At 47.3% G+C, this 25,750-nt stretch overlaps 1 protein-coding gene across 1 annotated transcript in view; it reads left to right on the forward strand.

Moving 5' to 3' along the window:
• Window positions 1-1,907: 1,907 nt before the first annotated feature.
• The window catches only part of ELP3 (elongator acetyltransferase complex subunit 3), a 107,003-nt gene continuing 83,160 nt past the window's right edge, over window positions 1,908-25,750 (forward strand). Inside the window, exons 1-6 of the mRNA XM_077291742.1 lie at window positions 1,908-2,055; window positions 2,753-2,852; window positions 14,943-15,081; window positions 15,979-16,049; window positions 21,765-21,828; window positions 24,327-24,395. Of these exons, the coding sequence (XP_077147857.1) occupies window positions 2,034-2,055; window positions 2,753-2,852; window positions 14,943-15,081; window positions 15,979-16,049; window positions 21,765-21,828; window positions 24,327-24,395 (465 nt within the window). The 5' untranslated portion in view covers window positions 1,908-2,033. The remainder of the gene's footprint in view (window positions 2,056-2,752; window positions 2,853-14,942; window positions 15,082-15,978; window positions 16,050-21,764; window positions 21,829-24,326; window positions 24,396-25,750) is intronic.

Here is a 25,750-nt window from a genome sequence, read left to right on the forward strand (position 1 = left end):
TAAAATCCCATAGCAACCACCTAAGGGGTTAACCACCTATCCTTAAGTGCTGCGAGAGTGCCCCCAAGGTAGATAAACCCCTTTTTCAAGCGTATTCAAGGCGTTGCTAGGATAGAGTGATCATGTAAAATCCCATAGCAACCAGTAAAAGGTTTCCCCACCCACCCGCAGTGCTGCAATGGTGCCCCCAAGATAGATAAACCCCTTTTCCAAGCGTATCCAAGGTGTTGCTAGGATAGAGTGATCATGCTATATCCCATAGCAACCAGTAAAGGGGTTCCCCACCCACCCCTCAGTGCTCGTCAGTGCCCCCTAGGTATACAAAGCCCTTTTCCAAGCATATCCAAGGCGCCAAGACAACGAGCTGGCACGAGCAGGGCTGAAGATTTCATGTCACATGTGACTATAGGGAGGGGGTGGGGCTTAGAAAGGGAGATCCCTGGCGTCACCAGAGGTGGAGGAGCTTGAAAAGGAGCAGTGCCCGATGGGAGGGGGAGCTGTGACCTAGAAGAATGAGCAGCTTTCCCTCAGCTTACCCTGGGGGGTATAATCTGGCCTGGAGGGGTATACTTTGGCCTAGGCTATTTTATACCCCGGGGTATAGTTTGGCCTAGGCCAAAGTATACCCGGGGTATAATCTAGCCTAGGCCACTTTAACCCCGGGTATAGTCTGGCCTGGGGGTATAATCTGGCCTGTTACACCGGGTCCTGCGGCTCCTCTTGCCCCCAGACCTCATGGTGCCCACTGGGTCGCTGAGATCCGGCACCGGGAGGACTCGGTCATCGCTGGGGCTCATTGGCGACTCTGAAGGCTGCAGAGGAGAAGACAGAAGCCGCAATAAACCGCTCCTGTCCGATAGATCCTGATGTCCCCGCGCTGACGCTCCCGGGTGTTTGGTTTTTTTGCTGTTCTGCAGCCATGAGATCCCGGAGGAATCCCCCCAGATAAATATTCAGCCTTATTCCCACCTATTTCCATCCCAAATCTCTGCAATGTTTGGTCTCAGCGCGCTTTTAAAGTTAAAAAAAACAACATTATTTTCCTTAATAAAACCTCCTAGAAAATGCAGAATTTTTTTCTTCCAAATTTGGTATTTTGCATCTCATTACATTAAAGTCTATTTATCCCGGGTTTTTTTTTTTTTTTTTGGGGGGGGGGGGGGGCGTATAAAAAAATTGTTACAGTAAAAAAAAAAAAAGTTTTAAGACTCTTCTGTTCCCATTCCGATGATGGATCCGGGATTTTTTTCTTAAGGATTTGTCATCTCAAAACGGATAAAAAAAATGAAAATAATTCCTGGACCCGTGAGCCGAGCAATATCGTCCTGATATATGTGTCACAGGCGATCGGACGATCGCAGCTTCAAGTCTCCTAAGGGGACTATTAAATAAGGCAAAAGGTAAAAAAAGTTTTTAAAACTATGAAAAAAAAAAAGTGAAAAATATATTCACATCACTTCACTTTTTGCTCAATTAAAAATAAAAACCAAACACAAAAAATTCCACATGTTTAGTGTCGCCGCGTTCAGAAAAACGACAGAGCTAGGAAAAACGGGAAGAAAAACTGAAAACGGAAAAGAAAAAAATATCTGGAAAATCGCCGGGGGTGAAGGAGTTAAAGTAAACGATTAAATAAATAAGAAAAAAAAAATACCAACAAACCAATGGTGTGATCCAGAAGGCTGCAGACTACCACCCCCATCATCACATGGAGCCATGGACTGTACTATATCCACTATGACACTGCGCCCTCTGGTGGTCACTGCCCTCATCACCGCCTCCAGCCTTAGCTGTTCATACATCACACTGCGCCCTCTGGTGGTCCTTAGCTGTTCATACATCACACTGCGCCCTCTGGTGGTCCTTAGCTGTTCATGCATCACACTGCGCCCTCTGGTGGTCACATGCACAAGACGTCACCGCCTACGATGACTGTGTGTCCCTCTCCGCGCTCCGTACTGTCCGGAAGCTGCTTTACGGCTCGGTCAGACAGCCGCACTCGTGGGTTGTGAGTACACCCGCATCACCCGGAGATGAAGCCCAAGAAAAAACAAGGTGAGAACAGCTGCGTTACCTCCTGTGCTAATCATATGTGTATATCCCTGCTCCAGGGGCTGCTGCGCCACAGCCCCCATCATCACATGCAGGCAGGGCATGCTGGGAGTTGTAGTCTCACAACTTATTTTACTTTTCAGAGACCAAAAACCAGTTCAGGCATTAACTCCTTCATATTTGGAGATATTTTTTCCTCTTCCGTCATCATCGTCTTATGAAGTCTCTTTTTTCTTTTCCAGGACGAGTTATAGTTTTGAATGACGCCATTTATTTTACTGGAAAATGGGGAAAAAAAACATTCCGAATCGACCGAGACGATAAAAAAATACAGTGTGAACTTGATTGAGAGCTTTCTTGTTTACGTCCACACGTACTTCACAGCTGAAGGTTTGTTACAATTGTATCCAGTCCCACGACCTTGTAAGCGTCCACAGCTCGTACTGATACATATTTCATACGCTGATACATATTTCATACGCTGACACATTGTAACAAACCATCAGGACAGGAAATGTGTATTCCTGATGTCTTCAGCTGATACATTGTAACAAACCCTCCGCTGTGATCTGCCCTGGTCTCATACTGGATGTAAATGACCGATCAGTGTCAGACCCTCCTCTCGGTCATCTCTCGGCCCACAGAGCCGGGGGTCTTGTTACTGTACGCGTCTCATCGTCTTGTATCGTCCCCCTCACAGGAGACGTCAGCCATGCCGAGCTGATGATGATGACCATCGCCGACGTCATCAAGCAACTGCTGGAAGCTCACGAGCAAGGGAAGGACGTGAACCTGAACAAGTAAGGACCGCACCGAGTGTGGAGGCCGGAGAGGACGGTGTGTCTGGAGGAGGAGGCGGGAGAGGACGGTGTGCCTGTAGGAGGAGGAGGTGGGAGAGGACGGTGTCTGGAGGAGGAGGCGGGAGAGGACGGTGTGTCTGTAGGAGGAGGCGGGAGAGGACGGTGTCTGGAGGAGGAGGCGTGAGAGGACGGTGTGTCTGGAGGAGGAGGCGAGAGAGGACGGTGTGTCTGTAGGAGGAGGCGGGAGAGGACGGTGTGTCTGGAGGAGGAGGCGAGAGAGGACGGTGTGTCTGTAGGAGGAGGCGGGAGAGGACGGTGTGTCTGGAGGAGGAGGCGGGAGAGGACGGTGTGTCTGGAGGAGGAGGCCGGAGAGGACGGTGTGTCTGGAGGAGGAGGCGGGAGAGGACGGTGTGTCTGGAGGAGGAGGCCGGAGAGGACGGTGTGTCTGGAGGAGGAGGCCGGAGAGGACGGTGTGTCTGGAGGAGGAGGCCGGAGAGGACGGTGTGTCTGGAGGAGGAGGCCGGAGAGGACGGTGTGTCTGGAGGAGGAGGCCGGAGAGGACGGTGTGTCTGGAGGAGGAGGCCGGAGAGGACGGTGTGTCTGGAGGAGGAGGCGAGAGAGGACGGTGTGTCTGTAGGAGGAGGCGGGAGAGGACGGTGTGTCTGGAGGAGGAGGCGAGAGAGGACGGTGTGTCTGTAGGAGGAGGCGGGAGAGGACGGTGTGTCTGGAGGAGGAGGCGGGAGAGGACGGTGTGTCTGGAGGAGGAGGCGGGAGAGGACGGTGTGTCTGGAGGAGGAGGCGGGAGAGGACGGTGTGTCTGGAGGAGGAGGCGGGAGAGGACGGTGTGTCTGGAGGAGGAGGCGTGAGAGGACGGTGTGTCTGGAGGAGGAGGCGAGAGAGGACGGTGTGTCTGTAGGAGGAGGCGGGAGAGGACGGTGTGTCTGGAGGAGGAGGCGAGAGAGGACGGTGTGTCTGGAGGAGGAGGCGGGAGAGGACGGTGTGTCTGGAGGAGGAGGCGGGAGAGGACGGTGTGTCTGGAGGAGGAGGCCGGAGAGGACGGTGTGTCTGGAGGAGGAGGCGGGAGAGGACGGTGTGTCTGGAGGAGGAGGCCGGAGAGGACGGTGTGTCTGGAGGAGGAGGCCGGAGAGGACGGTGTGTCTGGAGGAGGAGGCCGGAGAGGACGGTGTGTCTGGAGGAGGAGGCCGGAGAGGACGGTGTGTCTGGAGGAGGAGGCGAGAGTGGACGGTGTGTCTGTAGGAGGAGGCGGGAGAGGACGGTGTGTCTGGAGGAGGAGGCGAGAGAGGACGGTGTGTCTGTAGGAGGAGGCGGGAGAGGACGGTGTGTCTGGAGGAGGAGGCGGGAGAGGACGGTGTGTCTGTAGGAGGAGGCGGGAGAGGACGGTGTGTCTGGAGGAGGAGGCGGGAGAGGACGGTGTGTCTGGAGGAGGAGGCGGGAGAGGACGGTGTGTCTGGAGGAGGAGGCGGGAGAGGACGGTGTGTCTGGAGGAGGAGGCGAGAGAGGACGGTGTGTCTGTAGGAGGAGGCGGGAGAGGACGGTGTGTCTGGAGGAGGAGGCGAGAGAGGACGGTGTGTCTGTAGGAGGAGGCGGGAGAGGACGGTGTGTCTGTAGGAGGAGGCGGGAGAGGACGGTGTGTCTGGAGGAGGAGGCGGGAGAGGACGGTGTGTCTGGAGGAGGAGGCGGGAGAGGACGGTGTGTCTGGAGGAGGAGGCGGGAGAGGACGGTGTGTCTGGAGGAGGAGGCGGGAGAGGACGGTGTGTCTGGAGGAGGAGGCCGGAGAGGACGGTGTGTCTGGAGGAGGAGGCCGGAGAGGACGGTGTGTCTGGAGGAGGAGGCGAGAGAGGACGGTGTGTCTGTAGGAGGAGGCGGGAGAGGACGGTGTGTCTGGAGGAGGAGGCGAGAGAGGACGGTGTGTCTGTAGGAGGAGGCGGGAGAGGACGGTGTGTCTGGAGGAGGAGGCGGGAGAGGACGGTGTGTCTGGAGGAGGAGGCGGGAGAGGACGGTGTGTCTGGAGGAGGAGGCGGGAGAGGACGGTGTGTCTGGAGGAGGAGGCGGGAGAGGACGGTGTGTCTGGAGGAGGAGGCGGGAGAGGACGGTGTGTCTGGAGGAGGAGGCGGGAGAGGACGGTGTGTCTGGAGGAGGAGGCGGGAGAGGACGGTGTGTCTGGAGGAGGAGGCGGGAGAGGACGGTGTGTCTGGAGGAGGAGGCGGGAGAGGACGGTGTGTCTGGAGGAGGAGGCGGGAGAGGAAGGTGTGTCTGGAGGAGGAGGCCGGAGAGGACGGTGTGTCTGGAGGAGGAGGCGAGAGAGGAAGGTGTGTCTGGAGGATGAGGAGGCGGGAGAGGACGGAGTGTCTGGAGGATGAGGAGGCGGGAGAGGACGGTGTGTCTGGAGGAGGAGGCGGGAGAGGACAGTGAGTCTGGAGGAGGAGGCGGGAGAGGAAGGTGTGTCTGGAGGATGAGGAGGCGGGAGAGGACGGAGTGTCTGGAGGATGAGGAGGCGGGAGAGGACGGTGTGTCTGGAGGAGGAGGCGGGAGAGGACAGTGAGTCTGGAGGAGGAGGCGGGAGAGGACAGTGAGTCTGGAGGAGGAGGCGGGAGAGGACGGTGTGTCTGGAGGAGGAGGCGGGAGAGGACGGTGTGTCTGGAGGAGGAGGCGGGAGAGGACGGTGTGTCTGGAGGAGGAGGCGGGAGAGGACGGTGTGTCTGGAGGAGGAGGCGGGAGAGGACGGTGTGTCTGGAGGAGGAGGCGGGAGAGGACGGTGTGTCTGGAGGAGGAGGCGGGAGAGGACGGTGTGTCTGGAGGAGGAGGCGGGAGAGGACGGTGTGTCTGGAGGAGGAGGCGGGAGAGGACGGTGTGTCTGGAGGAGGAGGCGGGAGAGGAAGGTGTGTCTGGAGGATGAGGAGGCGGGAGAGGACGGAGTGTCTGGAGGATGAGGAGGCGGGAGAGGACGGTGTGTCTGGAGGAGGAGGCGGGAGAGGACAGTGAGTCTGGAGGAGGAGGCGGGAGAGGACAGTGAGTCTGGAGGAGGAGGCGGGAGAGGACAGTGAGTCTGGAGGAAGCGGAAGAGGATGGTGTGCCAGGAGGAGGTGAGAGAGGATGGTGTGTCTGGAGGAGGAGGCTGAAGAGGACGGTGTGTCTGGATGCGGGAGAGGACAGTGAGTCTAGAGGAGGAGGAGGCAGGAGAGGACGATGTGTGTGAGGAGGAGGATGTTTTCTCGTTGTCACAGGCACAAGAAGTTTTGCAAATTTTATTTTTGTTCAACGAGAAAATCTGTGATGCTAAAAACAGGGTCAGATCTTGAGTTTTCGGTTCTCGTCCCTGGACCGTCGTCCGAGGAAAAACTGTCTAAAAAGTAAATAAAAGAAACGATTACAAGAAACCGCAGGAGAACGATCGTAGTAAGTAAAAGAAATAACTATTGTGCGAGACTCCGCGTCACTGGAACCTCAGCGCCTAGAACACACGGTCAGAGCGAGGCCCGGGCTTCACATTACATCCACCGGATAAACGAGCAGAGAGCCGGTGTGAACACTCCTATAGATGGTCAGAAGCACAAGCACGATTGGTAAATGCTCAGCTCCTCTGTGCCTGCGCATCGCAAGTGTTATCGGGTCAATGCAGCGGCAGGACAAAGTATTTTGGTGAACTAGCAAGGAAAAAATCAGCTCACCCTTGATGGAAACCAGGTAAGTTTCTGGTGTGGAGAAGTCCGGAGTCTAGTGGCAGCCTGACTTAGCCTCACCATCAGAGGCCCTAGTGAAGACCCGGTAGACACATAGTTACGCCCCTCGTCTGATGATGTTTGCTTCCGACATGCAAAAAATACAGCTTGCAACAAAACGGTGATTCTGAGGTCGTATTCCTGTTCTGATAGTGTTTCTGGTGATGTATACATGTAGTGATGGTTCTGGCGGTGTATTCATGTACTTAAATTGGCTCTGATGATGTATTCATGTAGTGATGATGGTTCTGGGGATGTATTCGTCACCGGAACTATCATCCATATATGAAACCGAAATAGTGATCTGTATGTAAATAGAACAACAGTCATCAGTGGTAGATGAGTATGGCACTAGAACCATCATCACTTTATAAATAGGTCACTCTAATCACCATTAATACATGATTACGTCACCAGAACCATCATCAGTACATGAATACAATGGAGAAAATAAGTATTTGGTACATTGCTGATTTTGCAAGTTTTCGTACAAAGAATGGAGCGGTCTGTAATTTTATCATAGGTGCACTTCACCTGTGAGAGACACAATGTAAAAATAAAATCCAGAAAATCACATTGTCTGATTTTTACATAATTAATTTGCATTTTATTACATGAAATAAGTATTTGATACAATTGAAAAGCAGAACTTCATATTTGTATAGAAAACTTTGCAGTTACAGAGCTCTGATGTTTCCTGTGGTTCTTGACCAGGTTTGCACACACTGCAGCAGGGATATTGGCCCCCTCCTCCATACAGATCTTCCCCAGAACTTTCAGGTTTCGGGGCTGTCGATGGGCAACATTGAGTTTCAGCTTCTCCAAAGATTTTCTATTGGGTTCAGGTCTGGAGACCGGCTAGGCCACTCCAGGACCTTGAAGTGCTTCTTACGGAGTCTCTCACAGTTGAAGTGTACCTACGATAAAAATTACAGACCTTTTCATTCTTTGTAGGTAGAAAAACTTCCAAAATCGGTAGTGCATTAAATACTTATTTTCCCCACTGTATATCACCAGAACCATCATCAGTACATGAAAATCTCCCCAGAACCACCATGAGTACATAAAAACGAATCCAAAATGCTCATCACAGTACGAATACATCATCAAAACCATTATTAGTACATGGATATGAAACAAAAATCATTATCAGTACATGAATACATCACCAGAACCACCGTAAGTACTTGACTATAAGGGCAAAGCTTAGTACAGTGATCAGTTGCATGATATTGTATGATAGTCACCACAGCATTCTCTGGAGGTGTTATCAGCAGTCAGAGCACTGAAGATTCCTCTATTCTCTGGAAGTGTTATCAGCAGTCAGTGCACTGAAGATTCCTCTATTCTCTGGAGGTGTTATCAGCAGTCATTTCACTGAAGATTCCTCCATTCTCTGGAGGTGTTATCAGCAGTCAGTGCACTGAAGATTCCTCCATTCTCTGGAGGTGTTATCAGCAGTCAGTGCACTGAAGATTCCTCCATTCTCTGGAGGTGTTATCAGCAGTCAGTGCACTGAAGATTCCTCCATTCTCTGGAGGTGTTATCAGCAGTCAGTGCACTGAAGATTCCTCCATTCTCTGGAGGTGTTATCAGCAGTCAGTGCACTGAAGATTCCTCCATTCTCTGGAGGTGTTATCAGCAGTCAGTGCACTGAAGATTCCTCCATTCTCTGGAGGTGTTATCAGCAGTCAGTGCACTGAAGATTCCTCCATTCTCTGGAGGTGTTATCAGCAGTAAGTGCACTGAAGATTCCTCTATTCTCTGGAAGTGTTATCAGCAGTCAGTGCACTGAAGATTCCTTCATTCTCTGGAGGTGTTATCAGCAGTCAGTGCACTGAAGATTCCTCCATTCTCTGGAAGTGTTATCAGCAGTCAGTGTACTGAAGATTCCTCCACCCTCTGGAAGTGTTATCAGCAGTCAGTGCACTGAAGATTCCTCCATTCTCTGGAAGTGTTATCAGCAGTCAGTGCACTGAAGATTCCTCCATTCTCTGGAAGTGTTATCAGCAGTCAGTGCACTGAAGATTCCTCCATTCTCTGGAGATGTTACCAGCAGTCAGTGCACTGAAGATTCCTCCATTCTCTGGAAGTGTTATCAGCAGTCAGTGCACTGAAGATTCCTCCATTCTCTGGAGGTGTTATCAGCAGTCAGTGCAGTGAAGATTCCTCCATTCTCTGGAAGTGTTATCAGCAGTCAGTGCACTGAAGATTCCTCCATTCTCTGGAGGTGTTATCAGCAGTCAGTGCACTGAAGATTCCTCCATTCTCTGGAAGTGTTATCAGCAGTCAGTGCACTGAAGATTCCTCCATTCTCTGGAGATGTTACCAGCAGTCAGTGCACTGAAGATTCCTCCATTGTCTGGAAGTGTTATCAGCAGTCAGTGCACTGAAGATTCCTCCATTCTCTGGAGGTGTTATCAGCAGTCAGTGCACTGAAGATTCCTCCATTCTCTGGAGGTGTTATCAGCAGTCAGTGCACTGAAGATTCCTCCATTCTCTGGAAGTGTTATTAGCAGTCAGTGCACTGAAGATTCCTCCATTCTCTGGAAGTGTTATCAGCAGTCAGTGTACTGAAGATTCCTCCACCCTCTGGAAGTGTTATCAGCAGTCAGTGCACTGAAGATTCCTCCATTCTCTGGAAGTGTTATCAGCAGTCAGTGCACTGAAGATTCCTCCATTCTCTGGAAGTGTTATCAGCAGTCAGTGCACTGAAGATTCCTCCATTCTCTGGAAGTGTTATCAGCAGTCAGTGCACTGAAGATTCCTCCATTCTCTGGAAGTGTTATCAGCAGTCAGTGCACTGAAGATTCCTCCATTCTCTGGAGGTGTTATCAGCAGTCAGTGCAGTGAAGATTCCTCCATTCTCTGGAAGTGTTATCAGCAGTCAGTGCACTGAAGATTCCTCCATTCTCTGGAGGTGTTATCAGCAGTCAGTGCACTGAAGATTCCTCCATTCTCTGGAAGTGTTATCAGCAGTCAGTGCACTGAAGATTCCTCCATTCTCTGGAGATGTTACCAGCAGTCAGTGCACTGAAGATTCCTCCATTGTCTGGAAGTGTTATCAGCAGTCAGTGCACTGAAGATTCCTCCATTCTCTGGAGGTGTTATCAGCAGTCAGTGCACTGAAGATTCCTCCTCGTTCTGGAAGTGTTATCAGCAGTCAGTGCACTGAAGATTCCTCCATTCTCTGGGGGTGTTATCAGCAGTCAGTGCACTGAAGATTCCTCCATTCTCTGGAAGTGTTATCAGCAGTCAGTGCACTGAAGATTCCTCCATTCTCTGGAAGTGTTATCAGCAGTCAGTGCACTGAAGATTCCTCCATTCTCTGGAGGTGTTATCAGCAGTCAGTGCACTGAAGATTCCTCCATTCTCTGGAGGTGTTATCAGCAGTGAGTGCACTGAAGATTCCTCCATTCTCTGGAGATGTTACCAGCAGTCAGTGCACTGAAGATTCCTCCATTCTCTGGAGTTGTTATCAGCAGTCAGTGCACTGAAGATTCCTCCATTCTCTGGAAGTGTTATCAGCAGTCAGTGCACTGAAGATTCCTCCTCGTTCTGGAAGTGTAATCAGCAGTCAGTGCACTGAAGATTCCTCCATTCTCTGGAGGTGTTATCAGCAGTCAGTGCACTGAAGATTCCTCCATTCTCTGGAGATGTTACCAGCAGTCAGTGCACTGAAGATTCCTCCTTTCTCTGGAGATGTTACCAGCAGTCAGTGCACTGAAGATTCCTCCATTCTCTGGAGGTGTTATCAGCAGTCAGTGCTCTGAAGATTCCTCCATTCTCTGGAAGTGTTATCAGCAGTCAGTGCACTGAAGATTCCTCCATTCTCTGGAAGTGTTATCAGCAGTCAGTGCACTGAAGATTCCTCCATTCTCTGGAGGTGTTATCAGCAGTCAGTGCACTGAAGATTCCTCCATTCTCTGGAGATGTTACCAGCAGTCAGTGCACTGAAGATTCCTCCATTCTCTGGAGGTGTTATTAGCAGTCAGTGCACTGAAGATTCCTCCATTCTCTGGAAGTGTTATTAGCAGTCAGTGCACTGAAGATTCCTCCTGTTATGACCCCAATGGCGAGGGTCTCAGAGATATCAGCAAGTCTGCAAAATACAAAAAACCAGCTCATAGGGCAGTGGTAACTGGGTTGACCATATATCTACTCCTAACGCCAACCCTAGAAGTAGCCGGGGAACATGCCTACGTTGGTCGCTAGATGTCTCGCGCCAGCCGGAGAGCTAACTACCCCTAGAAGAGGAAAACAAAGACCTCTCTTGCCTCCAGAGAAAAGACCCCAAAAGTAGGATACAAGCCCCCCACAAATAATAACGGTGAGGTAAGAGGAAATGACAAACACAGAGATGAACTAGGTTTAGCACAGAGAGGCCCACTTACTAATAGCAGAATATAGTAAGATAACTTATATGGTCAACAAAAACCCTATCAAAAAATCCACGCTGGAGATTCAAGAACCCCCGAACCGTCTAACGGCCCGGGGGGAGAACACCAGCCGCCCTAGAGCTTCCAGCAAGGTCAGGATACAGATTATATACAAGCTGGACAGAAAATGCAAACAAAAACGAATTGCAAAAAGCAAAAAAGCAGACTTAACTTAATCAAGCAGGAACCAGGATCAGTAGACAAGAGCACTACAGATTAGCTCTGATATCAACGTTGCCAGGCATTGAACTGAAGGTCCAGGGAGCTTATATAGCAACACCCCTGACCTAACGACCCAGGTGAGCATAAAAGGAATGACTGACATATCCAGAGTCAAATCACTAGTAGCCACTAGAGGGAGCCAAAAAGTAAATTCACAACAGTACCCCCCCCTTAGTGAGGGGTCACCGAACCCTCACCAAGACCACCAGGGTGATCAGGATGAGCGGCGTAAAAGGCACGAACTAAATCGGCCGCATGCACATCAGAGGCGACCACCCAGGAATTATCCTCCTGACCATAGCCCTTCCACTTGACCAGGTACTGAAGCCTCCGCCTGGAGAGACGAGAGTCTAAGATCTTCTCCACCACGTACTCCAACTCGCCCTCAACCAACACCATGACTGCTGCTCGTGTGCAGGGCATACAAGATTATGTTACCAGAAATCCTATGTTAGAACCTAAGATACCGATTCCTGAACTGTTTTCCGGAGATCGATTTAAGTTTAGAAATTTCAGGAATAATTGTAAATTGTTTTTGTCCCTGAGACCCTGTTCCTCTGGAGACTCCGCTCAGCAAGTGAAAATTGTTATTTCTTTTTTACGGGGCGACCCTCAGGATTGGGCTTTCTCGCTGGCGCCAGGAGATCCGGCATTGGCTGATATTGATGCGTTTTTTCTGGCGCTCGGTTTGCTTTATGAGGAACCCAATCTTGAGATTCAGGCAGAAAAAGCCTTGCTGGCTATGTCTCAGGGCCAGGACGAGGCTGAGGTGTATTGCCAGAAATTTCGGAAATGGTCCGTGCTGACCCAGTGGAACGAGTGTGCATTGGCTGCAAATTTTAGAAATGGCCTTTCTGAAGCCATTAAGAATGTGATGGTGGGTTTTCCCATTCCCACAGGTCTGAATGATTCCATGGCCTGGCAAACTGTTATGACCCCAATGGCGAGGGTCTCAGAGATATCAGCAAGTCTGCAAAATACAAAAAACCAGCTCATAGGGCAGTGGTAACTGGGTTGACCATATATCTACTCCTAACGCCAACCCTAGAAGTAGCCGGGGAACATGCCTACGTTGGTCGCTAGATGTCTCGCGCCAGCCGGAGGGCTAACTACCCCTAGAAGAGGAAAACAAAGACCTCTCTTGCCTCCAGAGAAAAGACCCCAAAAGTAGGATACAAGCCCCCCACAAATAATAACGGTGAGGTAAGAGGAAATGACAAATGCAGAGATGAACTAGGTTTAGCACAGAGAGGCCCACTTACTAATAGCAGAATATAGTAAGATAACTTATATGGTCAACAAAAACCCTATCAAAAAATCCACGCTGGAGATTCAAGAACCCCCGAACCGTCTAATGGCCCGGGGGAGAACACCAGCCGCCCTAGAGCTTCCAGCAAGGTCAGGATACAGATTATATACAAGCTGGACAGAAAATGCAAACAAAAACGAATTGCAAAAAGCAAAAAAGCAGACTTAACTTAATCAAGCAGGAACCAGGATCAGTAGACAAGAGCACTACAGATTAGCTCTGATATCAACGTTGCCAGGCATTGAACTGAAGGTCCAGGGAGCTTATATAGCAACACCCCTGACCTAACGACCCAGGTGAGCATAAAAGGAATGACTGACATATCCAGAGTCAAATCACTAGTAGCCACTAGAGGGAGCCAAAAAGTAAATTCACAGCATCCTCCACCCTCTGGAAGTGTTATCAGCAGTCAGTGCACTGAAGATTCCTCCATTCTCTGGAAGTGTTATCAGCAGTCAGTGCACTGAAGATTCCTCCATTCTCTGGAGGTGTTATCAGCAGTCAGTGCACTGAAGATTCCTCCATTCTCTGGAGATGTTACCAGCAGTCAGTGCACTGAAGATTCCTCCATTCTCTGGAGGTGTTATCAGCAGTCAGTGCACTGAAGATTCCTCGATTCTCTGGAGGTGTTATCAGCAGTCAGTGCACTGAAGATTCCTCCATTCTCTGGAGGTGTTATCAGCAGTCAGTGCACTGAAGATTCCTCCATTCTCTGGAAGTGTTATCAGCAGTCAGTGCACTGAAGATTCCTCCATTCTCTGGAGGTGTTATCAGCAGTCAGTGCACTGAAGATTCCTCCATTCTCTGGAGGTGTTATCAGCAGTCAGTGCACTGAAGATTCCTCCATTCTCTGGAGGTGTTATCAGCAGTCAGTGCACTGAAGATTCCTCCATTCTCTGGAAGTGTTATCAGCAGTCAGTGCACTGAAGATTCCTCCATTCTCTGGAGGTGTTATCAGCAGTCAGTGCACTGAAGATTCCTCCACCCTCTGGAAGTGTTATCAGCAGTCAGTGCACTGAATATTCCTCCTCGTTCTGGAAGTGTTATCAGCAGTCAGTGCACTGCAGAGAGCACTGAATACAAAGGTGAAAAGTAAAAATGGCCACAGGTTGCATTTAGCATGCAGGGATGGTGATAGGAAAATGTATCTAGTCTAGTGGGACAAATGGAGTCTTTATTATCCCGTAATGCGGAGCCTCATCTCGCACATAAGAGGTTCTTACACTTACTATGATCATTCACCTGTTATTTTCTCGGACTTATTTCTTTTATTTCATAAATTTACTTTTGCCTCAGTTACTTTTTGTGGAGGAATTGTGGATACAGTTTTTGATTGCTATTTTCTATCCTTCACCAGCAGATGGCGCCTCTAATAGTATACACTTGTTTAATGAATTCCCCACTTTTACCAGCAGATGGCGCCACGAATAGTATACACTTGTTTAATGAATTCCCCACTTTTACCAGCAGATGGCGCCACGAATAGTATACACTTGTTTATTAATTCCCTACTTTAACCACTAGATGGCGCTTTATCATTTCATTTTTTTAATACTTCCAATCTTTCTCCAGCAGATGGCGGCATTGTTATTGCAAATAATAATAAACTAATTTTTTTTTATTCTGCTTCAGCCAAATTAATGTTATTTCTGTTATTAAATGGCCTCAAAACCCAATTTGTCCTTATACCTAATATCAGATATATCCTAAAATCATGTTGTGCACCATTGTTACTGAGGAAAGATAATAAGATTAGATAGGGTATAACTTTTTTTGCTGGCTTCTCCAATATTCCCAGCAGCACAGAGTATTTCAGATGAAAACCATTCTGCGGATCCCGTCACAGTTATTGGTAGCCGCTGCGCTCGTTTACTTCTTAACTTTTCGTCTGTCTTTAGAAGCGATAAATATTGACGAACCGATCACTCTCCGGTGGCGAGACGTGGCGGTGATATTTTCTCTGCCCTCGCTGGGGCACGCGTGCTATTTTCTTTCCTTCTGACGGCTCCTCCACTCTCCTCCTCCGAAGAAACTTTTGTAAATAGCAATTTGTGCCACCTTGGGAAGTGCCGTGGTCGTCTGTATTAGTGGAACAGCTGGAGCTCGGAGCCGGGCTATCAGGAGGCACATGTTCAAAGTGCTGCGTGTTTGATGAAGGCGCAACGGCGTGCTGTGTAATTGGATTTGTGTGCAGAACGTCTTGTCGGTGCGCTCAGTGTTTATCCCCGCAGCTACTCCGAGGCTGACGATCTGGAGTTGAGCCGTCTCAGATAATTAAAAAAAAAACAAAAAAAAAAACCTCCTCGTTTCCTGGAGGACTCGATGTGTGCGTCTCCAACCAACACTCAATGTGTTTTTTTTTTTTTTTCTTTAAATCCAGGTTGAAGACTAAAACATCCGCCAAATACGGTCTGTCCGCTCAGCCACGGCTCGTGGACATTATAGCTGCTGTCCCACCGCAGTACCGCAAAGTTCTTGTGCCAAAGTTAAAAGCAAAGCCCATCCGTACTGCCAGTGGGGTGAGAAACTACTATAATACTGCCCCTATGTACAAGAATATACTATAATACAGCCCCTATGTACAAGAATATAACTACTATAATACTGCCCCTATGTACAAGAATATAACTACTATAATACTGCTCCTATGTACAAGAATATAACTACTATAATACTGCCCCTATATACAAGAATATAAGTACTATAATACTGCTCCTATATACAAGAATATAACTACTATAATACTGCCCCTATGTACAAGAATATAACTACTATAATACTGCTCCTATATACAAGAATATAACTACTATAATACTGCTCCTATATACAAGAATATAACTACTATAATACTGCCCCCTATGTACAAGATTATAACTACTATAATACTGCTCCTATGTACAAGAATATAACTACTATAATACTGCTCCTATGTACAAGAATATAACTACTATAATACTGCCCCTATGTACAGGAATATAACTACTATAATACTGCCCCCTATGTACAAGAATATAACTACTATAATACTGCCCCTATGTACAAGAATATAACTACTATAATACTGCTCCTATGTACAAGAATATAACTACTATAATACTGCCCCTATGTACAAGAATATAACTACTATAATCTGCCCCTATGTACAAGAATATAACTACTATAATACTGCCCCTATGTACAAGAATATAACTGCTATAATACTGCTCCTATGTACAAGAATATAACTACTATAATACTGCTCCTATATACAAGAATATAACTACTATAATACTGCCCCTATGTACAGGAATATAACTACTATAATACTGCCCCCTATGTACAAGAATATAACTACTATAATACTGCCCCTATGTACAAGAATATAACTACTATAATACTGCTCCTATGTACAATTATTCTTTTGTGTTCTGATGCAGATTGCTGTGGTTGCTGTCATGTGTAAGCCTCACCGATGTCCTCATATTAACTTCACTGGAAACATCTGTGTGTAAGTTTATTGTTCTGTCGTCCTTTGGATTTCATTTTCTTTTATGTTCTGACCAAACACACATTTGAATTATCCCTTTACTGCATGCAGATTGTATAGTGGTTGAATGGAAACCTGGCACTGTATATGTGAATATATATATATATATATATATATATATATATATATATATATATATATATATATATATATATATATATATAATGTGTGTATGTATATATATGTGTGTGTATATATATATATATATATATATATATATATATATATATATATATATATAATAATACACTGCTCAAAAAAATAAAGGGAACACTTAAACAACAGAATATAACTTCAAGTAAATCAAACTTCTGTGAAATCAAACTGTCCACTTAGGAAGCAACACTGATTGACAATCAATTTCACATGTTGTTGTGCAAATGGAAGAGACGACAGATGGAAATTATTGGCAATTATCAAGACCCCCTCAATAAAGGAGAGGTTCTGCAGGTGGGGACCACAGACCACATCTCAGTACCAATGCTTTCTGGCTGATGTTTTGGTCACTTTTGAATGTTGGTTGTGCTTTCACACTCGTGGTAGCATGAGACGGACTCTACAACCCACACAAGTGGCTCAGGTAGTGCAGCTCATCCAGGATGGCACATCAATGCCAGCTGTGGCATGAAGGTTTGCTGTGTCTGTCAGCGTAGTGTCCAGAGGCTGGAGGCGCTACCATTAGACAGGCCAGTACACCAGGAGACGTGGAGGGGGCCATAGGAGGGCAACAACCCAGCAGCAGGACCGCTACCTCAGCATTTATGGAAGGAGGAACAGGAGGAGCACTGCCAGAGACCTGCAAAATGACGTCCAGCAGGCCACAAATATTCATGTGTCGGCACAAACGGTTAGAAACCGACTCCATGAGGATGGTCTGAGTGCCCGACGTCCACAGATGGGGGTTGTGCTCACAGCCCAACACCGTGCAGGATGCTTGGCATTTGTCACAGAACACCAGGATTGGCAAATTCACCACTGGTGCTCTGTGCTCTTCACAGATGAAAGCAGGTTCACACTGAGCACATGTGACAGACGTGACAGAGTCTGGAGACGCCGTGGAGAGCGATCTGCTGCCTGCAACATCCTTCAGCATGACCGGTTTGGCAGTGGGTCAGTAATGGTGTGGGGTGGCATTTCTTTGGAGGTCCGCACAGCCCTCCATGTGCTCGCCAGAGGTAGACTGACTGCCATTAGGTACCGAGATGAGATCCTCAGACCCCTTGTGAGACCATATGCTGGTGCGGTTGGTCCTGGGTTCCTCCTAATGCAGGACAACACCAGACCTCATGTGGCTGGAGTGTGTCAGCAGTTCCTGCAAGATGACGGCTTTGAAGCTATGGACTGGCCCGCCCGTTCCCCAGACCTGAATCTGATTGAGCACATGTGGGACATCATGTCTCGCACCATCCTCAAACGTCACGTTGCACCACAGACTGTCCAGGAGTTGTCGGATGCTTTAGTCCAGGTCTGGGAGGAGATCCCTCAGAAGACCATCCCCCACCTCATCAGGAGCATGCCCAGGCGTTGTAGGGAGGTCATACAGGCACGTGGAGGCCACACACACTACTGAGCATCCTTTCCTTGTCTTGAGGCATTTCCACTGAAGTTGGATCAGCCGGTAATTTGATTTTCCACATTGATTTTGAGCATCATTCCAACTCCAGACCTCTGTGGGATATTAGTTGTGATTTACATTGATCATTTTTAGGTTTTATTGTTCTCAACACATTCCACTATGTAATGAATAAAGACTTACAACTGGAATATTTCATTCAGTGATATCTAGGATGTGGGATTTTAGTGTTCCCTTTATTTTTTTGAGCAGTGTGTATGCATATATATTTGTTAATTATGCTGTGGATATATGAAATCTGCACACCCCTGTTACGATGCCAGATTTCAATAATATAAAGAAAGTTCTACCGAGAAGAATAATTTCAGAACTTTTTTCCCCTTTAATGTAACTTATGATTTGTACAAATCCAGTGAGAAAAACAGTGAAATAATTTTGAGGTAGAAAGGACAGAACTAATATAATGTGGCCTGCAGCTGCTGGCGGCACGTGTGCCCACTACTTAAGAGAAATGAATATTCACCGTATTCCACACCCATTGGATGTAAGCCCCCATGTAAGTGCTCAGTGTGGAGCGCCGGATAAGTGTGATTCCAAATGTTATGTAAAATGTTCCCAACATAACCTTCAACTCCACAAAAATAGCAAGTCCTCACTCCGGTCCATCACCTGATAATGAAAATATAGGGGGCTTCCATGTTGCTGCTAGTAAAAAGGCTCTGGAAAAGCGCTATAGCTTCTCACAGCCCAAAAGATATCCAGCAAATTCTACACTTCCAGATCCAAATGCCCCCTCCTTTCTTAGCCCCCCCAGTGTGCCTAAACCACATTTAGCAACCACATGTTTGGCATTTCTATAGCAACGAGAGCCCTCCTAATTTATGGGTGCATTGCTCCAGAAGAATGAGCTGGACATAGCATAACGTACTGGGCTCTACAACGTGCTGGTGACGACAACGTGCTGGTGACGACAACGTACTGGTGACTACAACGTACTGGTGACTAGGGTTGAGCGAAACGGGTCGGCCATTTTCAGAAGTTGCCGACTTTTGGCAAAGTCGGGTTTCATGAAACCCGACCCAACCCCTGTGTGGGGTCGGCCATGAGGTCGGCGATCTTCTGAATCTGGTATCGGAATTCCGATACCGAGTTCCGATATGTTTGCGATATCGGGAATCGGTATCGGAATCCAGATTTAAGTGTAAAATAAAGAATCGAAATAAAAAATATTGATATACTCACCCTCGGAAGCGCCCTGGTACTAACCGGCAGCCTTCCTTCCTAAGAATGAGCGCGTGAATGACCTGCGGTGACGTCGCGGCTTGTGATTGGTCGCGTGGCGGTCACATGGGCGGTCACGCGACCAATCACAAGCTGTGATGTCACCGCAGGTCATTCACGCGCTCATTCTTAGGAAGGAAGGCTGCCGCTTAGTACCAGGGCGCGTCCGAGGGTGAGTATATCAATATTTTTTTTTTTGATTCTTTATTTTACACATTAATATGGATCCCAGGGCCTGAAGGAGAGTTTCCTCTCCTTCAGACCCTGGGAACCATAGTATCCCATTGCACTGCATTGGGTTTCGTGTTTCGGCCGACCCCGACTTTTTTATAGGATCGGCCGATTTCACTCGACCCGTCTTTTGAGAAAGTCGGGTTTCGTGAAACCCGACCCGATCCTATAAAAATAAAAGTCGCTCAACCCTACTGGTGACTACAACATGTTGGGCACTAGAACGTGCTTGTGACTACAACGTACTGGTGACTATAACGTGCTTGTGACTACAACGTACTGGTGACTATAACGGCAGTTTGCAATTTTCACTCAGCAAATTCCTCTTCTGCTTGTTTTTGAAAAAAAAAAAATGGAGTCAAAATTGTCACTACACCTGTGAATAAATCTCCAGAGGGGTGAAATTTCCAAAATGGGGTCACTTGAGGGGGTACTCTGCTCTTCTATCACTTAGGGGAAAGTAGTACTGTACAGCCACATATGGGGTATTGCCACGTTCAGCAGAATTTATGGGACACATTTTATGCCATTTTTACCCATTTCCCTGTGTGAAAATGTAGATTTGGGAGATGAAACAAAATTTTTGTGGTAAAAGTAAAAATGTACATATTTTTTCTTCATTGCCCAATGTTTTAAAATTCTGTGACACCCCTGTGGTGTCAATATAATCACTGCGGCCAACATGTTTTAAAGGGGTTTGTCAACCAATAGAAAGTAGTTGTTATATACATTTAATTTACTCATAAATTGTATTTCCTCTGAACATACATTACTGATCCTGTACTGATCCTGAGTTACATCCTGTATTATACCCCAGAGCTGCACTCACTATTCTGCTGGTGCAGTCACTGTGTACATACATTACATTACTGATCCTGAGTTACATCCTGTATTATACTCCAGAGCTGCACTCACTATTCTGCTGGTGCAGTCACTGTGCACATACATTACATTACTGATCCTGAGCTACATCCTGTATTATACCCCAGAGCTGCACTCACTATTCTGCTGGTGTAGTCACTGTGTACATACATTACATTACTGATCCTGAGTTACATCCTGTATTATACTCCAGAGCTGCACTCACTATTCTGCTGGTGCAGTCACTGTGTACATACATTACATTACTGATCCTGAGCTACATCCTGTATTATACTCCAGAGCTGCACTCACTATTCTGCTGGTGCAGTCACTGTGTACATACATTACATTACTGATCCTGAGTTACATCCTGTATTATACTCCAGAGCTGCACTCACTATTCTGCTGGTGCAGTCACTGTGTACATACATTACATTACTGATCCTGAGTTACATCCTGTATTATACTCCAGAGCTGCACTCACTATTCTGCTGGTGCAGTCACTGTGCACATACATTACATTACTGATCCTGAGTTACATCCTGTATTATACTCCTGAGCTGCACTCACTGTACTGCTGGTGCAGTCACTGTGTACATACATTACATTACTGATCCTGAGTTACATCCTGTATTATACTCCAGAGCTGCACTCACTATTCTGCTGGTGCAGTCACTGTGTACATACATTACATTACTGATCCTGAGTTACATCCTGTATTATACCCCAGAGCTGCACTCACTATTCTGCTGGTGCAGTCACTGTGTACATACATTACATTACTGATCCTGAGTTACCTCCTGTATTATACCCCAGAGCTGCACTCACTATTCTGCTGGTGCAGTCACTGTGTACATACATTACATTACTGATCCTGAGTTACATCCTGTATTATACTCCAGAGCTGCACTCACTATTCTGCTGGTGCAGTCACTGTGCACATACATTACATTACTGATCCTGAGTTACATCCTGTATTATACTCCAGAGCTGCACTCACTATTCTGCTGGTGTAGTCACTGTGTACATACATTACATTACTGATCCTGAGTTACATCCTGTATTATACTCCAGAGCTGCACTCACTATTCTGCTGGTGCAGTCACTGTGTACATACATTACATTACTGATCCTGAGCTACATCCTGTATTATACTCCAGAGCTGCACTCACTATTCTGCTGGTGCAGTCACTGTGTACATACATTACATTACTGATCCTGAGTTACATCCTGTATTATACTCCAGAGCTGCACTCACTATTCTGCTGGTGCAGTCACTGTGTACATACATTACATTACTGATCCTGAGTTACATCCTGTATTATACTCTAGAGCTGCACTCACTATTCTGCTGGTGCAGTCACTGTGCACATACATTACATTACTGATCCTGAGTTACATCCTGTATTATACTCCTGAGCTGCACTCACTGTACTGCTGGTGCAGTCACTGTGTACATACATTACATTACTGATCCTGAGTTACGTCCTGTATTATACTCCAGAGCTGCACTCACTATTCTGCTGGTGCAGTCACTGTGTACATACATTACATTACTGATCCTGAGTTACATCCTGTATTATACCCCAGAGCTGCACTCACTATTCTGCTGGTGCAGTCACTGTGTACACACATTACATTACTGATCCTGAGTTACCTCCTGTATTATACTCCAGAGCTGCACTCACTAGTCTATTGATCCTGGCTCTGTATGTCATCTTCTGCTACAGGTATTGCCCCGGAGGTCCGGACTCTGATTTTGAGTACTCCACACAGTCATACACAGGATATGAGGTATGTTTCCAGGTCTTTTTTTAACCTCTTCCTGCAGTGTGTGTAATATTACATCCTATTTTGCGTCCCCATGTCTGGAGCAGACTCAGCAATTCTTATTATACACTAGATGGTAGCCCGATTCTAATGCATCGGGTATTCTAGAATATGTATGTAGTTTATTTATGAAGATTTTATAATAATACATTGAATACACAGGATTCGTCCGGCCGCAACCAATTAGCGAAGCGTGGTTCAAATCCCGCGCCAATTCGCGGCCGGACTGTGCCTGTCGCTGATTGTTCGCGCCCAGCCATGTAGTATATAACAGCCCATGTAGTAAATAGCACAGCCACGTAGTATATAGCACAGCCACGTAGTATATAGCACAGCCACGTAGTATATAGCACAGCCACATAGTATATAGCACAGCCCACGGAGTATATAGCACAGCCCACGGAGTATATAGCACAGCCCACGGAGTATATAGCACAGCCCACGGAGTGTATAGCACAGCCCACGGAGTGTATAGCACAGCCCACGGAGTATATAGCACAGCCCACGGAGTATATAGCACAGCCCACGGAGTATATAGCACAGCCCACGGAGTATATAGCACAGCCACGTAGTATATAGCACAGCCCACGGAGTGTATAACAGCCCACGTAGCATATAACACAGCCACGTAGTATATAACAGCCCACGCACGCAGTATATAACACCGCCTACGTAGTGTATAACACAGGCCACGTAGTGTATAACACAGGCCACGTAGTGTATAACACAGGCCACGTAGTGTATAGCACAGGCCACGTAGTATATAGCACAGCCCACGTAGTATATAGCACAGCCCACGCAGTACATTGCACAGCCCACGTAGTATATTGCACAGCCCACGTAGTATATAGCAGCCCACGTAGTATATAGCACAGCCCACGCAGTACATTGCACAGCCCACGTAGTACATTGCACAGCCCACGTAGTACATTGCACAGCCCACGTAGTACATTGCACAGCCCACGTAGTATATAGCACAGCCCACGTAGTATATAGCACAGCCCACGTAGTATATAGCACAGCCCACGTAGTATATAGCACAGCCCACGTAGTATATAGCACAGCCCACGTAGTATATAGCACAGCCCACGTAGTATATAGCACAGCCCACGTAGTATATAGCACAGCCCACGTAGTATATAGCACAGCCCACGTAGTATATAGCACAGCCCACGTAGTATATAGCACAGCCCACGTAGTATATAGCACAGCCCACGTAGTATATTGCACAGCCAACGTAGTATATTGCACAGCCCACGTATTATATTGCACAGCCCACGTAGTATATTGCACAGCCCACGTAGTATATTGCACAGCCCACGTAGTACATTGCACAGCCCACGTAGTATATTGCACAGCCCACATAGTATATAGCACAGCCCACGTAGTATAAAGCACAGCCCACGTAGTATATAGCACAGCCCACGTAGTATATAGCACAGCCCACGTAGTATATAGCACAGCCCACGTATTATATTGCACAGCCCACGTATTATATTGCACAGCCCACATAGTATATTGCACAGCCCACGTAGTACATTGCACAGCCCACGTAGTATATTGCACAGCCCACGTAGTATATAGCACAGCCCACGTAGTATATTGCACAGCCCACGTATTATATTGCACAGCCCCCATAGTACATTGCACAGCCCCCATAGTACATTGCACAGCCAGGTAGTATATTGCCCAGCCACGTAGTATATTGCCCAGCGACGTAGTATATAGCAATGTGGGCATCATATCCCTGTTAAAAAAAATAATTAAAATAAAAAATAGTTACGGTATATACTCACCTTCCGTTGGCCCCGGATCCAGGCGAAGCGGTTACCGACGCTCCTCGCGCGCTACGGTCTCAAGGGTGCATTGCGGTCTCGCGAGATGATGACGTAGCAGTCTCGCGAAACCGCAATGCATGGTGCGGTCACTGGAGAGACGCGAGGAAAGGGAAAGGCCTGTTTTGGATGCGGGGGTCGACGGACTGTGAGTATATAACGATTTTTTATTTTTTAAATTATTTTTAACATTAGATCTTTTAACTATTGATGCCACATAGGCAGCATCAATAGTAAAAAGTTGGTCACACGGGGTTAATAGCAGCGGTAACGAACTGCGTTACACCGCGGCCCGTTACCGCTGCCATTAACCCTGTGTGAGCGCTGAGTGGAGGGGAGTACGGAGCGGGCACTGACTGCGGGGAGGAAGGAGCGGCCATTTTGCCGCCGGACTGTGCCCATCGCTTATTGGTCGCGGCAAAACGGCCACGACCAATCAGCGACTTCCATGACAGACAGAGGCCACGACCAATGAATATCTGTGACAGACAGACAGAAGGACGGAAGTGACCCTTAGACAATTATATAGTAGATTCGTCTTCGGCCTGTTAGACCAGTGTATGGAGCCTGCCCCGACTGCTGCTGTTATTTCTATTCCTTTCTCATCTTGTCCCCATCTCTGTACAGCCGACCTCCATGCGTGCTATCCGGGCCCGGTACGACCCTTTCCTGCAGACAAGACATAGAGTTGAACAGGTACATTTTTACTTTTATGATCTCTTATGCCCCCTTTTCACGTCCGTTTCTTATGTCCGTGTCTGTAGTATGTACATTCACACGCACACCCGTTGTATTCAGTGGTGGTGCGCACACGTCAGGTTTTTCCCACAGACCGTGATTCCATGCAAAAAACTCAGACATGTCCCTTTTTTTTTTTTTTGGGACAAAATGCGTGCTGCTCACTGATGACACACAGGTGAAAAAACTGACCGTCACATCCATACATAGACTAAGTGTGAACAGGTGCTAAACCTAGAGTCGCCAACTCCTATACATTCAAGCAAATAAGGCAGCACACTGCAGCGCCGAAACATCAAACATGAAAATGTAACTGCATTACTGCACTAGAAATATGAAAAATGAGAGCGTTTAGCGCATAAAAAAAGGCCAATTTTATGTGTACCTGGTAGCCACTTTACGGCATCTCTCTTATACCAGGTCCTACGATTTCCTTCTTCACTGAGAATAAACGTCTCCATCTGAATGGGTGCCTATGAAAACCTCTTGTGAGACTACCATTCTCTCTCTGTGGAGGGGTAATGGACCTGCTGTAATTAAAACACCTGTGACTAGGAGGCGGAGTGCTCGGTCAGAAAGCTAAATAATACATTTGCATGTTTCAGCGCTACAGTGTGCTACCTTATTTGCTTGAATGTATAGGAGTTGGCGACTCTAGGTTTAGCACCTGTTCACACTTAGTCTAATGTATTATTTAGCTTTCTGACCGAGCACTCCGCCTCCTAGTCACAGGTGTTTTAATTACAGCAGGTCACATGGTTTTTTTTGCCTTCCTCTGGATCAACATGTTAGGGCATGTTAGGTTAGGCTATGGGTTGAACTAGATGGACTTAAAGTCTTCCTTCAACCTTAATAACTATGTAACTATATATGTAACTAGACCACCAGGTATAACACTACCTATCTTACAGTATTTAGCCATCTTGCTAAAGGAAAAAAAATTGCCTTCTCCAAGATGGTGGCGCCAACGCCTGCGCAGTAGCATCTATCGGATCGCTGATACATGATACTGCGCAGGCGCCGCAACTTGCTAAAGAAAAAAAATTATCATCACTAAAATGGCGCCAGCCGCGCCTGCACAGTAGCATCTATTGGCAATCTGGTCATTGAGGGATCAGTTACAGTGGGGAAAAAAGTATGTAGTCAGCCACCAATTGTACAAGTTCTCCCACTTATAAAGATGAGAGCGGCCTGTAACTGACATCATAGGTCGACCACAACTATGAGAGTCACAATGAGAAAACAAATCTAGAAAATCACCGCGTCTGATTTCATAAGATTTATTATGCAAATTATGGTTGAAAATAAGTATT

The sequence above is a fragment of the Ranitomeya variabilis genome, chromosome 2, assembly GCF_051348905.1.
Source record: "Ranitomeya variabilis isolate aRanVar5 chromosome 2, aRanVar5.hap1, whole genome shotgun sequence".
Lineage (NCBI taxonomy): Eukaryota > Metazoa > Chordata > Amphibia > Anura > Dendrobatidae > Ranitomeya > Ranitomeya variabilis.